Source organism: Anabrus simplex, chromosome 1, assembly GCF_040414725.1.
Source record: "Anabrus simplex isolate iqAnaSimp1 chromosome 1, ASM4041472v1, whole genome shotgun sequence".
Lineage (NCBI taxonomy): Eukaryota > Metazoa > Arthropoda > Insecta > Orthoptera > Tettigoniidae > Anabrus > Anabrus simplex.
This window is the reverse complement of record NC_090265.1, coordinates 1036568984-1036585565: the sequence shown is the minus strand read 5'-3', so window position 1 is coordinate 1036585565 and position 16582 is coordinate 1036568984. Positions and strand designations below refer to the sequence as shown.

Below are 16582 nucleotides of genomic sequence, written 5' to 3'. Positions count from 1 at the left end.
CAAGATTTACCTATGTAACTTATAATGGATTTATCCCTGCAAACATAAAATTAGAGTAAGGAAATTGGAAAATTAGCACGTCCAAGTACAGTATAATAGACTCTTAGATTCCCAGCAATGCACATTAATTATAGCACTGGCAGTTCCACCCCCACTCCCCCAGTGAAATCACAATGCACACTGTATAAAATTATGTAATCATTGCTCCCCTGCCCCACAATAAACCTAATCAACATTCATTGCAGCATGTCTACATATTTTCATTACTATTTGACCTCTCTGGTAAAATGTACACTATAAAATATGATTCAGCTTCCATTTAAGTATTAGTACACTGAAGCATGTGTCACAGTGGCTCAACAACTAAGAAATTAGCCATCAACTACAAAGACCAAGGCTCAGTGCCTGACATATTGATTTTAGAACTGTCATCCCACTTTCCAGCAGCTATCAGTCAATGAAACCAGCTGTTCATACGAATATTAAGATAATTTTTTCTACCACTATATTGTCTCTGGGAGTAAAGATATTCTGCTGTAAGAGGGCAGTACATATTTTTAAAATACTAAAACATGTCTGCTTAGTGGCAGGCATTAACTGAAGAAGATTGAGTTCATTGCTGAATGCACAAGCAAAATCGCTTCAACAATGGAAACGAGTGAGTGAAATACTAGACTATCATACAGAGATAAACATCTCATGTTAATATACGTAAAAGCTCCAAACCATACTATTTATTGTAACGCTAATGTCTCAACTACAAATTGTAGCAAAATGATTGGTGCAATAGCATTATTTCAGGTATGAGGAAAAGATATAGGCTATTAAAATTTAGGGGGAAAAAAATTAACCTTAATAATAATAATAATAATAATAATAATAATAATAATAATAATAATAATAATAATAATAATAATAATTGTATGCTTCAGCTGCCATGTGCAGTCATTTTGATTTGACACCACCTAGGCTGGCTGCACGTCAAATTCAACGTTCTGTATTACTCTACCAGGTGGCAGAATAAATCAAATCACTCTTGGGCATTTATGGCTCAGTTTTTAATTTTTTCTTTGAGTAAACACCAAATCCGTAATCAGAGATCTTTTACATACTGACATCATATGACACCGAGTGTCGAATGGACGTTTTCCCACCCATCAAAAATCTAGCTACCTCTGCCAGGTTTGAATCAGTGATCTTGAGATCCAGAGGCCGACAGTCCACCATTGATCCACAGAGGGAGTTATAGTGAAGAAATGTGAATGGAAGGAAGGAAGGAAGGAAGGAAGGAAGGAAGGAAGGAAGGAAGGAAGGAAGGAAGGAAGGAGTTGCTGCTGACACTTGATTCAAGGAGCTTCAGACATCACTGTGTCAACAACCCTTCTGTATGTATGTAAGGTTACCAGACAGCATGTGTGATCATACTGGTGTGTGCATTAGTAATTAGTTAGGGCAAGATTGAGAAGGATGTAGTCAAGGCCTATATGTTACATACCATCTTGATATTCACTTAGAACCAAAATAAGGACACAAAAACCACTTCTAGGATAGCAAAATGTGAAAGTTTTACATACTCCTGTTCCCAACTGTCTTTCTGAGGTTAAGTGTAACACTTTCTAGATTACATGTCAGGCTTAAAAATATGTCAGAGCAGGAATCAAACCCAGGTTAAACAGGCAAGAAGCTATACTGTTCTAATTCCTGAAAGAAAGAAAGAAAGAAAGAAAGAAAGAAAGAAAGAAAGAAAGAAAGAAAGATTCATGTGTCTCTTTATTTAAATAAAAAAGATAATGACTGATTAACATTAAAAAAAATATATTTATTCCTGATATCTATGTGATATTATAATACTTATTTTATTGTTGGTTTTGCTTAGCAGTTTTAGGTTTTACTCAACTGCATGATCTTCATTAAAACATGAAATTTTCTGTGAATTCTATGGGATGGATAGGATATTGAAGAACAAAATATATCTCAAATACACAGCTATTACAAAGATATATTTCTTTATTGAAATAAATCTATTTGGTTTTTAGGCCACTGGGGCTATAAATATACAAATTTCAGATGAAATTAAATAATTTAAAAGTCATGTTACTAGTTACATTATACCTCCATGAGACAGAGAAAAAAGTAACAATAGCTGTAACTTTCTCTCCAAATTAAAACTACTGTATGGTTGTTGGCATCTAAAATAAATTAAGGGAGTGGGGGTGTATTTTATAAATACCTGTTAGAAATAACATTATTTCTCTGAGCAGCGGTGAGGATTACATATCAGCAACAGTTGTATCACTGTATATTACCAAAGAAGTGTGTAAAAATAGTAAATGATAGTAATAATGAGATATGTCAGGTTACCAGAAGGATGATATAAAAATGGCTTTGTCATACAAGAAGTCATTCACTCTCCAATGTTATCTTGTTCTCCTTATGCTGCCTTGAATACTGGATTTGCATACTCTGATTGTATTACACTTAAGTTATATCATGCATACACCATGAAGGAAGAAACGAAGATTTAAACATCTATTTTTGACAAATCTTCAGGGAGATACAGGCGAGGAAAGTTGATATAGTTTTAGGCAAATGAAGTTCTAAATAATAATAATAATAATAATAATAATAATAATAATAATAATAATAATAATAATAATAATAATAATAACAGTACCAACAAAATACAGAAACAGGAAATAGAATACTACAGTAATATATATTTAATTCAGTATTTCAGTCTTGCATTGATGTTCCTCACACATCCTACTACATGTATGCTATGGTGACAATATATTCAACACCTGATTGCAATTCTTAATAATTTCATAATCACTTCCTGTAGAGCACAACTGGGTTGTATTAAAAATAAAAGTTGTATAAAGCAAGAAGTTGCTTCAATTTTGTATCAAATGAACAATAATATTACAAGATAAATGCAATCTTTGTATAGTTGATTTCCACAAGTACCAAGAATAATCTACTAGGCTATTACAATCATTTTAACAGTTATGCTAGTCATCCTGTTGGGAGAGTAACTATATTACCTTTACACTGTATTAATGTGTTGAAAGTCTGGAACACTGCTGTGGACAAACATGTTGAGGACAAGTTTTGAGGAAGATTTTTGTAGAACACTTCTACACTAGAACACATTCATCTTCCAGTTAACACATTATCGCTAGAAATATATTTGGCAACTGCTGGAGCCCTACGAGTACATAAAAAATTTCAGTTAACACCCGAATTCACTAAATGCTTATGAGAAGTGTCGAGCAAAAATCGTGGTGATGCATGTTGTAAGACTGACAGAAGCTGCTAAGAGGGCAAGTCAGTCTGAGTCTGAATAGAAATGGTAGGATGCGTGAGAATGGGAGGAGATTCTGAAGAATGTGACAAACTCTTACTGTCCACGGGCGCACTTGTGTGAGAATTAACCACAAAGCCGTTGTGATAGGAGGTGAACACCGGTACTATACCTGGAACTGTTAGTGCTGGTACTTCAGGTAGCTGAGACAGTGTCTGCACAAGTGTGTGATCATCCATCAAGGTATCCAACAGACCCTGAGTCTGAGACAGTTTCTCTAGAGACTTGACATCCTTATCCACAGCTTCCAATGCTCTTTCCAGTTCTTCTGTCTCCTCTCTGGTAGGTTCATATTCACCATTTTTATCCTCTGAAATATAACCATTTCAATGTTGGTTACTGGAAGTGTATAAACAAAAATATGAAGTCAATATGAAATTCTCTACAAAAAAGTATGGAAAATACTTGCAACAGATACAACAAGGACCACTGCAATGCTGTTAACAAAATGACAAATGTGCCAAATCATTCATTATCAGAATATAAATTACTTTGTAGTTACAACTTCTTAAAACTGGGTATAAGGAAGTATAGACCAATGAAGGTAGAAGTCTTTTAAACATGTACACAAACCATAATTGTTCAGAAGAAATTCAGAAAGAAAGAAAAAAAAACTTTAGGAGTTTGACTTACACTATTAACCTAGTAATATGATGGACACTGTTGAAAATCTGCAGGTTAGTATGTTACAACTTGAACAAAAATAAGGAGATCAGCATTTCAAGACAAAGAAGAAATACACCTGGAAGAACTGGGACAATGAGGTGAAGAATATAAAGACATGGAGTTTGTAGCATTTTCTTTCTATTTTCAAGTCTCTCCATCTGTCTTTTCATTTTGTTGCTTCCCCAGGCCATGTTAGTATGTCACTGTGGTAATTCTTTTTTGTGCATTCATATCTTCGGTTCTGATGATTTATATTTTAAAGCAGAAAAATTATGTTGGTAGAGAAGAAATATAAGGCCTGATTGTCTTGTAGGAGCAACCAAAAAAGGTAAATCATTTCAAGAACCAGGGATGAGTATTCTTGGAAGATACATTTTTATAGTAGTAGTAATAATAATAATAATAATAATAATAATAATAATAATAATAATAATAATAATAATCATCTAAATATTTAAAACACTAGGCTGACGTTTAACAATAATAATGCTATTTGCTTTATGTCCCACTAACTACTTTTATAGTTTTCGGAGACGCCGAGATTCTGGAATTTAATCCCACAGGAGTTCTTTTACGTGCCAGTAAATCTACCGACACAAGGCTGACGTATTTGAGCACTTTCAAATACCACCAGACTGAGCCAGGATCGAACCTGCCAAGTTGAAGTCAGAAAGCCAGCGCCTCAACCATGTGAGTCACTCATCCCGGCAACCGTGAGTTTGAGAGAATGGCTGAACCGATTGACATCGCAAAGCATTCTGACGAAAGCTCTTGGCCTGCAGATTTGCAGAGAGCCTTTTAAAGCATAAACATTTTGTGCTGTATATTTTTAAATAATTAAAGAAAAATGTAGCATTCTGACTGGCCAAAGCGCTCACCAGTGCTTCAAGGCCCCCCTGCTGATTCACTGCCGGTCATGTGCATGACTGGAATTCTAAAGTGCGCACACGTATGCGTGCATGCATGCGCCACCTGGTATGAAGTTTCCTCACTGTAGTCTTTATAACTGAGCATTCAGTTGTGGACTTGTAGTTTGTTGAAATTATTTCACGTTGACTACAAACATTCATGATCATTTTCCAACTCCAGAGTCCCGGGTATGGTGTACAAACACTCGCCATTTCTTTCTGTCCGAGTTGATTTTCTGTTCCTCTACACCTTTCCGTTTCACATGTTGGACTTCCTACTGGTCTTTTCCCTCTTACTTCTCTGTCAAAAACCCAAAGGATTTTACCTATACTAGGTGACTGATATTGCTTATTAAGAGCCATTTCGTACTGTTTATATCAGAACGAAGAACGCCATCGTGAGCTGCATTTACACACTGTTGCAAAAATTGTTGCTAACTGGGATAATTATAAGGACTTTCCCAAAAAACCAACGCATGTATGAAAGTCTCATGCCTTTGAATGGTGAATGCAATGGTCATGTTGAACTTCATTATATAAGCCAATTGTTCATTGATTACTTGTTTAGAGTACATAACAATGAGACTAACCATGCTGTTGATTATGGAAATGGAAATATTATTTGCCATTTACTGTTTAACGGCACCCTTGATGCCAAACACTATAGTGTTATCAAACATGACATTAATTTGGTGAGCAGTGCTACTGTAAATAAACCAGTTGGAACTGGTCGTGACGTTAATTTGGAGAGTAATGCTACTGTTAATAAATCAGTTTGATGAAAAAGAACATTTACCAGTTGTATGAAGGCAACAAATAGACACAAAAAGGTGAGAAATCAAAGAAAATATGAAGACACTTTTAAAATCCAATATAAATCTGCCATCTCAGAAACAATTCCAGATATTATGCTGTACAATGTTGGGTCATTGACAAATGAATGTAAACACTGTTCAGCACTGTACTTCTCTTGCAAGAAAAGTACACTTGTTTATTTTAGACTTTGCTGATGTGTTGGTAAAACTGATCTGCCGGAATATAAAATACTTGACCAGCTGAAACAATTGTTCATTGGAGATGATATCAATGAATTTCAGAGAGAACATTCGGCAGTATAACAATTCTGTCCTTCGTTTCCTTTAATACCCATATTACCGTGCCACCTCAATACAGTCTGTATTGTTTTAAAATTTCTGGAATTGTACATCATAGAATTTCTTCCTTATATTAAAAAAATATAGTGAGTCTCCGTGGCTCAGGCGGCATCGCACCGGCCGCTCAACGCTGGATTCCGTGGTTCAAATCCTGGTCACTCAATGTGAGATTTGTGCTAGAAAAAGTGGAGGCGGAGAGGTTTTTCTCTAGGTACTCCGGTTTTCCCTGTCATATCTCAATCAAGCAACAAACTCCAATATCACTTCCTTTCATCTGTCATTCATTAATCATTGCCCCAGAGGAGTGCAACAGACTTCAGCAGCCGACAAAATTCCTCGCCGCTAGATGGGGCTTCATTCATTTCATTCCTGTCCCGGTCGAATGACTGGAAACAGGCTGTGGATTCCAAAAATATATGCGGCAGTTGTTATGGTCAGCTGTACATATTAGACTTCTCAGAAGCTAATCAAATCAGACCAGCAAATCAAGCAAATGCATCAGGAAGGGCATTATAAACAGTATTTTGCAACAGCATAACTCCTATATTCAATTATATAAAACAATGCATTCAAAAATGTGCGAAGAAAATGAAGTGGCTTTAAGAGAAAAACGTCAACCATTAGATTTCGTCATGCGTTTCTATCATGAACGCAAAGAAGATCCTAGACTTTACTGTAATCCAACCTCCTCAGAGACTTTTAAAATTTCTTTAAACATATGACTGTGCCCTGGCTTCACACCGCTACATAGCAGTATTTTCTAATAAGGGAATTTTAAAAGAAATTGATGTTGATAGTATACATTGTGATCTGTTAACTTCTGTTTTAAAATGGCTTCACGGAGAAACAGGGTGGCATACTTCACTGCCAACAGGAGAGAATTGTAAGACTAACATTAGGCAAAATATGACAATGCGCAAATATATTTTGTACAGACTGTTGGTTTGAGGTTGTCCTCCAGCAGGAAATTTCAGCCTTTTACTTAATGCTGGTAACTTACTCAATAATGAATAGTTGACTATTATTGTCGAATAGAAGGAGATAGACTGAAATTAATTTGCAATCAACAAATGAAACTGGGTGTTGATACCACCGCCGTCTCAAACCTCTTATACTGCCTGCTCTATGCCACTAGTTTAACACAGGAAGGCGTGACTACCGATATTTCTTCAAGTCGCCGTAAGAGTGCAGTAGTAGACTCACAATCTTCGCTGTCAGTGTGGGTGTAGCAATATGTTATTGGTGCAGAAATGTCGTGAAAAGCTGAGTTTTTTCGTACAATGAGTAAACATATCTGGTTACTTCCGTTTGTCCAAGAGATATTTTGTATAGAACTGTGAAATGAATTAATCATGTTATGCTTATAGATATTTCAAAAGTGATTTTAAGGAGTTTTTTTCTTTTTTTTTTTTTTTTTTGCAATTTGCTTTACGTCCCACTAACTACTTTTTCGGTCTTCGGAGACGCCGAGGTGCCGGAATTTAGTCCAGCAGGAGTTCTTTTATGTACCAGTAAATCTACCGACACGAGGCTGACGTACTCGAGCACCTTCAAATACCACCGGACTGAGCCAGGATCGAACCTGCCAAGTTGGGGTCAGAAGGCCAGCGCCTCAACCGTCTGAGCCACTCAGCCTGGCTACTTGTTTCTTTCCGTTTGTGCAAGGTATATTTTTTGTAGAACTGAAACTTCAGATTCTTTCCCCGAAATATTCAACTGCTGGGTACCATTTTGCCAATCTTGGCAAGGTTGTTCACAGCCAGAAAAGATAAAGACTTCATCAAATACCGTCTAGAAGAGAATTAAGAGAAAAGCGGCTTTCGACTTTTTCCAGACAAGGACCTAATAAAGGAAGTAATTGGATATCCTCAGATTACTCTCGCATCTGTACCTTTACACCTTATTTCAGAAGGTGATGGAGCCTCCGTCGCTCAGGCGGCAGCCTCTCACTGCTGGGTTCCGTGGTTCAAATCCCAGTCACTCCATGTAAGATTTGTGCTGGACAAAACAGAGGGACAGGTTTTTCTCAGGGTACTCTGGTTTTCACTGTCATATTTCATTCCACCAACACTCTTGAATGTCATTTCATTTCATCTGTCATTCATTAATCATTGCCCCAGAGGAGTGTGATAGGCTTCGGCAGCCGGCACAATTCCCATCCTCGCCGCTAGATGGGGACTTCATTTCATTCCTGACCCAGTCGAATGACTGGAAATAGGCTACGCATTTTTTTTCAGAAGGTGTTTAAAGCCGTGGAGGATAGTGAATTCCTTGTGATAAGAACTGTGACAGACAATCACAAAACAAACATCTTCATGTTCAGACATTTTGGACAACTTCAAATATCCAGACGATAATATCCCAATTAAACTAGAAACAGGAAATCAAATCCTAATTTGCGGGTACCGGTACTTGGTTCATGTTTTTGAGGAGAGGATGGAGTGTGACATTTGCGTCAGCAACATCTCACTGCCTAGAGCTTCGACACTGCTAAAGGGAACTGATTATGCATCAGGACAGAGGAGGAGTTCGATGACCAAAACCTTTGTTTGTTACTCTGGTGAAGTATCTGGAGGAGTTCATTTAAGCTGCTGTGCCCCATTGTTGAAATTCTCCAACCAACGAGCATAATACGAGGACTTGTGGCATCTTCCCCCCCCCCCCCCTTTTTTAGCTATTTGCTTTACAATACACCGACACAGATAGGTCTTATGGCGACGATGGGACAGGAACGGCCTAGGAATGGGAAGGAAGCGGCCGAGGCCTTAATTAAGGTATAGCCCCAGCATTTGCCTGGTGTGAAAATGGGAAACCACGGAAAACCATCTTCAGGGCTACCGACAGTGGGATTCCAATCCACTATGTGAGCTCACAGCTGCGCGCCCCTAACTGCACGGCCAACTCTCCCGGACATCTTCCCCTTGAGAATGTGTTTTGCTACCGTGTGAGGTCAAAGAACATCAGCAAAATGTTAGTGATATTATCCTAACCAAGTTCGTACGACCTCTATTAACTGATATTGCGTTGGCAAGAACACAAAAAGTACGATGCCACTCCAAGCCTTTGTCCAGGAAAATCTTTAAATGTGCATGAAGAAGCCAACTGTGACTTCATACAGGTTATATTGCAGATATTTAATATTGCTGATGTAATTTGCGAGCTTCAGTGAACATATGACCATACTGCATAGTGTTTTGTAGGCTGTCATCATTAGAATAAGTTTGGAACATTGTGCGTCTATGCCTGTCATCTAGCGGAGAAATTTTGTAGCAGCCTAGTTGCAAATAACCTCGCATAGAGCAGGCAGTATAGGAGGATCGAGACGGCGGTGGTTGATACTTATGTTGGTTTTGCCGATGCTTTACATGTTAGAGCTGAAAATGAAAGAATAAGTGCTGGTTGTATTATTATTTTGCCTTCTACTTTCATTGGCGGTCCACAAAATTAGTTGCAAAATTATCTGGATGCAATGGCAATTGTGAGAAAATTACTTTCACTTGCAACCCAATATGGCCTGAAATTACTACTAGTATTCAACCTTATGAAAATGCAAACAACAGATCTGATGTCCTTCGCGGTTTTCATGCTCAAGTGAAAGAACTCTTGCGTTTAATCAAAAGCAAATTTTTAGTGGAGTACAAACTTTCTTATACATGGATGAGTTCCAGAAGCGAGGTTTACCTCATATACACTTATTGGTTTGTCTTCGAGATAATTGTAAATTGCGAGAAATCTCTGATACTGATAAGACAGTTTCTGCAGAAACATCAGATCCTCACTAGACCACATTGTACTTCTTAGTAAAGACACACATGGTTCATGGACCTTGCAGCCTCCTGAATCCAATTCAATTTGCATCCTTTCTTGCTAGAAATTGGTCACAGCGATTACCCCTCTGTGGATGATGAGGAATCAAATGTTATTGAATTACCAGCCAGAATTTTAGCGCATGATGACATCGTGACTTAAATTTATGGCAAAACATTTACTTCTGCAAATTCTTACACAAAAAAATGAACAGTGTAACGAAATGAATTTGAAAGTCATTCAACTTATACCCGGTACTTCAAAAACATAACACTAACATTAACAGACTAATTACTGAAGATGAAAGCCAGCGACTTCAATTTCTTGCAGAATTCTTGAATTCCTCAGAATGAAGTGGTTTACCTCCACATATTCTTACTCTAAAAGTTGAAGTCATAGTTATGCTCCTTAGAAATCTGAATGGTTCCCAAGGGCTCTTAAACGGAACCAGATTCATTCTAAGAAATATATATGAAAACTGCTTGGATTTGGAAAAATGGACAGAAAGCTCTCATTCCTCGAGTTGATTTAATACCACATGATAAAATACTTTACTTTTCTTTTAAGAGGTGCCAATTTCCAATTCGCTTGGCATTCTGCATCATAATCAATAAATTTCAAGGGGAAACTCAGGAATGTGTAGGTCTCTATTTACCCCAGACTGTCTGGTGGCCAAGTCTAAATGGTCTGACACCATGGTTAACCGGTTCGAGCCCCATTGGTCGAAAGAAATTTCACTATCTTAATGTTCGTCGGCAGGATGGGGAGGGGGTGGCATACAATTTCTAATCACTAGATTGCGTGGCAAAAGCCTGGATTAAATTCCAAACCTCTCCATAGTGCCACATGGAGTGAGGCCATATGTTGCTGTTGATGGCGATTCATCCATCGGATGGAGACTTAAAGCTTTGAGCAGATCCTTTGGTGTTAATTGACAGAAGTAGGCTACGTGCCAACACCAGATTTCATCCTCTCCCTACCTCATTATCATCATCCCACATTAAGACACGCAGGCCATCCATGGCCGTTAAATAGAAAGAACTGCACCAGGCGAACCAAACGTCCTTGGACACTCCCCAACACTAAACAATATATTTATCTCAGCAAGTTTTCAGCCATGGCCAGTAATATGTTGCAATATCGAGAGTGTGATCATTTGACGTCCCTTAAGTTGCAGTAGTGCCAAAACATGATCGGACAAAGAATGTCATATATTGACTGTCATGTTTTGATGGGTTTCAAGGTGGTGGTGGTAATTATTGTTTTAAGAGGAAGTACAATTAGGCACCCATTCTCTATATAACACTAATCAGAGAGAAAAAATGGAAGGGAAAAATGAATATATCGGCCAAATGAAGACAAGGACCACGAACGGCGTGAAAATTAGACTTCCTAAGATTCGCAAACTTAATATCGTTGGGGTCGAAGAGAACACGAGTTGAGCAAGGGAAGTCAGATAGGATAGATGAATGTGAGGAGCCTGGCACAAGTACTGTAAGTGGAAACAATGCCAGGACTCAGCTAAGAGCCCCATGGTTGCCAACCCACGCTCCGAAGTTGAGAGCCCCTGGGGTCCATTTTAGTCACCTGTTACGACAGGCAGGCGATACTGTGGGTGTTATTCTACTACCCCCACCCATAGGCGGATTGATAGGTTTCAACTAATAATAATAATATTTTTATGTCCCACTAACCACTTCTTCAGTTTTTTGGAGACGCTGAGATCTGGAATTTTGTTTTACAGGAGATCTTTTATGCGCCAGTAAATCTACCGACATGAGGCTGACATATATGAGCACCGTCAAATACCACCGAACTGAGCTAGGATCGAACCTGCCAAGTTGGGTTCTGAAGGCTAGTGTTTTACCGTCTCAGCAAATCAGCCCAGCTAAACACATTTACGTTAGTGTACCTGAAGTGTTGCATTTTCTAAAAGTACCATATGTTATTCCAGCGACTAAAATGTACTACAATGATGACAAGGAAAACGGAAGTGAACTTTGTTGTAAAAATATAGTTTTCAAGTAGGGTTTTATAATAAGGTACGCATAATTTCTTAATTCAACAAGTGTTCCTTGTCCAATGACTGCAGTAAGGTTAAAAATTGAATTAAGAATAATTAGTGAAGTAAGGTGCACTAATTCATCTAATCTTTGAACTCATTATTTTCTTCTATTACAGGCCAGAACAACATGGCAGGAATGGTTGGCAATATTGGACCATTTGACAGCTCAGCAGAAACATGGATTTCGTATATCAAAAGATGAGTTATACATAGTGTGACATTTAGGTCTATTGTAATTGGCAGTGAATTTTATGAGACGGGACTGTACGCCACGTGTACCACACCGAGTGCTCACCAGTGAAATCAAAGGGGTAACTTTAATTTTTCTTTTATATAACTTGTTGCGGGGTGAAGACCCACGTTATCACTGCGAGAAGAGATGGATACATTTATTAATACTGCTGGACTCTCCATCCATAAGAAACATTACATTTAAAACTTCCCATAATATCAAAATTTCAGATTCGGCGTCTTAACAAACATTCTCCAAGGAGTGTGTATAAAAGATCTGATAACATATTTTAGGAAGACATAAATAATAATATTATAAAATAAAATAAATTATGGAATTAATTAACTAATTAATTAATAAGGAACATGTTGTTTACAACATTGAGGAATTTAGGACGTCAACTGAACCATGAGGTACGCTGGAGGACAGAGCTCAGAATATATGTGGTGTACACAGTGAAGGACTCTTTCACTCACTACGTGTCATTTCATGTGCTCACATGCTGTTAGATTCAGTATGCGGACAGTAGGTCTTGTAGACCTGGGCAGCTGTTGCTCGCCACCACGTGGAGAACAATTTCATTTTCTTGATCGTTTGACCATCTAGATTCACAGCAGACGTCAATAGTGTTCATGAAGAAAGCGTGTATCATTATGTGTCAATTGTGAAGCCACGAGTTGAGAATCAATACTAATATTTTCATGTACGTTTCAGTGAACATCAAGAGGTTCCAGTTCGTAATTGGACGAGGTGATGAAGACCAGAATTAGGAAATTTATTTACCCCGAAGACATCACCCATCTCATCATACAGCACTAAGAAGGAGGACCGATGCCGACAGTATCCTAATGCCAGGAATCCAGGGTCATCAAGACATCCAAGTTAAGCTGACAATTCATTTATACTGGGTATTATCTGTTCTATGTAGCTGTAATAAGCAGTTAACTTTCTTCTTGAAGGGATTATTGGTTGAACAGTAGTTTGAGTAGATTTTTAGCAACTTTACCATGTCATTTTCTTGCATTATATGACGTTGAGTCTGTATTTTATTCAATTATATGATTTTTAATGTGCGCGATGACAATGTCAAGATCATCAACGGTGCGAGTTTGAGTAAGTCATGTCATCGGACGAGTATCTGATTTAAATATAAGCCATCGGCTAACCTTTAGTAAATATTATTTTTCCATTCAATTAATACGATATTGAAGAATGTGTACATGTAATATTTTTATTCTTCAGAGTTTATTTCTCCTATATTTTTCCTAAAAGTGTTTGCTACATTTTCATAAGGGAGTAAGTTCATCTGACGTACGAATGCTATGCTATGATACGGATAGATTTCTTTTGAATCCGATTTCATACATTTAAGGGAGGACAGTGTTTGATTACATCCATGTGTGGTTGAAGTCATGTATGTAATTTGATGACTGACTGATGTTTGTTGTTTAAAGGGGCCTAACATCGAGGTCATCGGCCCCTAATGGTACGAAATGAGACAAAATGAAATGACAACTTAAAAGTCCAAAATCCTCCACTGACCAGAATTCAAAGCATGAGGACGAAGAATGAATGGATGGACGGATATGCATTTAAAACGATTGGTGGATCTGACCTACAGTGCCTCACGTGCAAAGAAGCTGGCACAAAACAATAGTATTACTGACCAAGGGACTGCTTCTATAGCACGATGCTGAATCACTTATGCTTATAGTTGAAACGGGTCCAAAATCCAGGTCATCAGTCCCTCATGATGGTATTTATCGCTAGGAAAGTAGAACCATGCTATGTGTAATGTTGCGGTACTAATCAAAAGTAGTGGAGACTTGCGGTATTTCACACATTATGGTACTATTCACAGGTAGTGTAATGCGCACCTGTAACACAGACCTATAGTGTTTCACACATTGCGGCACTATTTGCAGGCAACGCAAACCTATGGCATTCCTCACATAAGTGGACTAACCACAGGGACTCGTATTATCCCATGGAATTCCTCACGTAGTGGGAACTGAGCATAGGTAAGGCAGAACCATGGTGTCGCTAATCCCATGGTGTCGCTCCTTGAGAGGTACGAATCACAGGTTCTGTAGGACCAACCTCCTGATTCACACACTGTTGCTACTAATTACAAACCTATTGCGTACCTAACATAGTGGTATTACGCGCAAGTAAATGCAACCCATGGTGTTCCCTGCGTGATGGTACTAATTACAAGTAGTTTCATAGTTCTAATTGGATCATCCCTTGGTCGCCCCTTTTAGTTGCCTCTTACGACAGGCAGGGGATACCGTGGGTGAATTCTTTGTCTGCCTCCCCCACCCACAGGGGATTGTATGTAATTTTATCCCCTGTATTTCGGACGGATGTTGTAAATTATATTGATATTTTCCTCTCACGTTGTGCCATGTGGAGAGATGTTGTATTGGATTATGATAATTATATGTGCTATTTGGGGACGAATCTTTGCGTCATTATGATCATAAGCACATGTAGTCTATTTTCTGCTATGTTGTGTATAATGATGAATGAATATTTAGAGATAATTTATAGTCATTTGATATATCTGTGAGTAGTTGTTTTTTGTGAGAGAACCTTAGGTGGTAGCGTCTTCACAAAGAATTATCGAACCACGAGGTAAATCACATGTCTTCTTATAAAATGAAACTGAGTGTATGAGATTATTATAGCCTCTTGCCATACTGGATGAGCATCATCACAATGATATTAAATCGTAGCTGTATGATAGTACCCAATTCCTCAATATTTGATAGATTTTCATAATGACTTGCGTTCGATGTAGGTATTACGACCTTATCAGTCACCATTACCCAGATTATTTCCATCGGATTAATTACTGTTATTTCAGACCATCATTTATGGGATTATTTCATCTCCATTAAAATGGACGAAACACGTGTGGACACGAATATTTGTAAAATAGTATTTTCTAGTCGTAGTTGGTTGCATTTCTTTCCTAGGTAGATGATGGTAACGGGAGATTTATTACGTGCATTTCTTTTTATCATTTCCACAGGCTGAGCGATTTTTATTTTATTGTAATTTATTGATGTGTGTGTCACCATCGTTGCTCTAAGTTTCGGCACTGTCATTGCACATGGTTAAAGATTTAATTTTAATTTTTTACTTTCCTACTTTGGTCACGTGAAGTCACGTGTATTCTGAGGTCACGCTGAACAGATAACTGAAATGTTGATTTAAATTGGAGGAACATTTAACCCATTCCAGTCTGGGCCTAAATATCCGTAACAAACGTCCTGGACTGGACATTTTAAAGGATATTTAAAACATTATATCTCTGTACCTGTAGGAGATATTTGCATGACTCTTTTTTCTTTGTGCTTGTTTGAGCACGTAGTTTTGAAAAACGCTGTTTGTATTATGCCAACTATCACTTGAGATTTTAAAATTATTTATATATTATGCCATGTTTTGCAAATGGAAGAAAGGTCTTACGGATAAATAAGAAAGTACAGTTTTCTGAAATACTGTTATATTTACCCTATTTTGCTAATATAAAATGTGCATTGCATTTGCAAAACAACAACAAAATCTTCTAGCCTAGGTGTACTATTGTCCATAACCCAGTTGTCAGAGAACACTACATTATTTACAATATTTAGAATATTTAAATCCGTAACACAATTATCAGACTCGTTCTGCACCACAAGAGTTCCACACCTTGAAGATAAGGCTATATCCTTGTCATCACTTCAAACATTTCCGTTAGAAGATATTTCATCATCGAACTCTAAATATTCAGCATCACTTGGACATTCGGAGCCTGTATCAGCGCATAATTCGCGAATAATTTCACCCCTGTCTAAACACGTGCGATCCCTGGGCACTGCCATCTTGCAGGGCTCTTCAAACTTTGTAAACATGTCGTCAGGAAATGCAAAGAAAAGTTATGATATGAAGAATAATTGAAAAGAAATGCGACTATCGATTATGTAGAACCATACATAACAGAGTTCTAGCACCCTTGACCTCCAAATAGTTCCGGTATATCTCAAAAGATAGCACTAAACTTCAGTCTGCTGCTAACATGAGATAACTCGGGACCGGTCCGCATTGTGTTAACAGAAAATATTCTGGAATATTCTGGAACAAAAATGGACGCTATGCTGTGAGAACATTAAAAATAACATGCTAACATAACCGTAATGTCATGAAGATCAAGCTTTTACCAGGTACAGTAGAGAAATAACATATAGAAGGCAGTGAAAAATAAATGAAAGAGGGAATATTGTTAAAAATTTATTATTAAAAAAAATTCCATTCGAGAAGGATCACACTCAAGCAGATTGCTACGGCAGATTGACACGAAAAGAAGATTATAGTCATAAAAGAAGGTTTTTAGTA

General features: G+C 37.7%; 1 protein-coding gene across 5 annotated transcripts in view; it reads right to left on the bottom strand.

The window, feature by feature from the left end:
• l(3)L1231 (lethal (3) L1231) overlaps positions 1-16582 on the bottom strand; it is a 307686-nt gene that overhangs the window by 140929 nt on the left and 150175 nt on the right. For 3 of the 5 annotated variants that reach the window (XR_011017581.1, XM_068225344.1, XM_068225345.1), the window contains exon 8: positions 3477-3674. Coding sequence is in view for 4 of the 5 variants with exons in the window: in XM_068225344.1 (XP_068081445.1) it covers positions 3477-3674 (198 nt within the window). In the remaining variant the exon portion in view is untranslated. Of the gene's footprint in view, positions 1-1945; positions 3675-16582 lie in introns of those variants that run through there. The other 2 variants (XM_068225342.1, XM_068225343.1) reach the window with 1 other exon arrangement.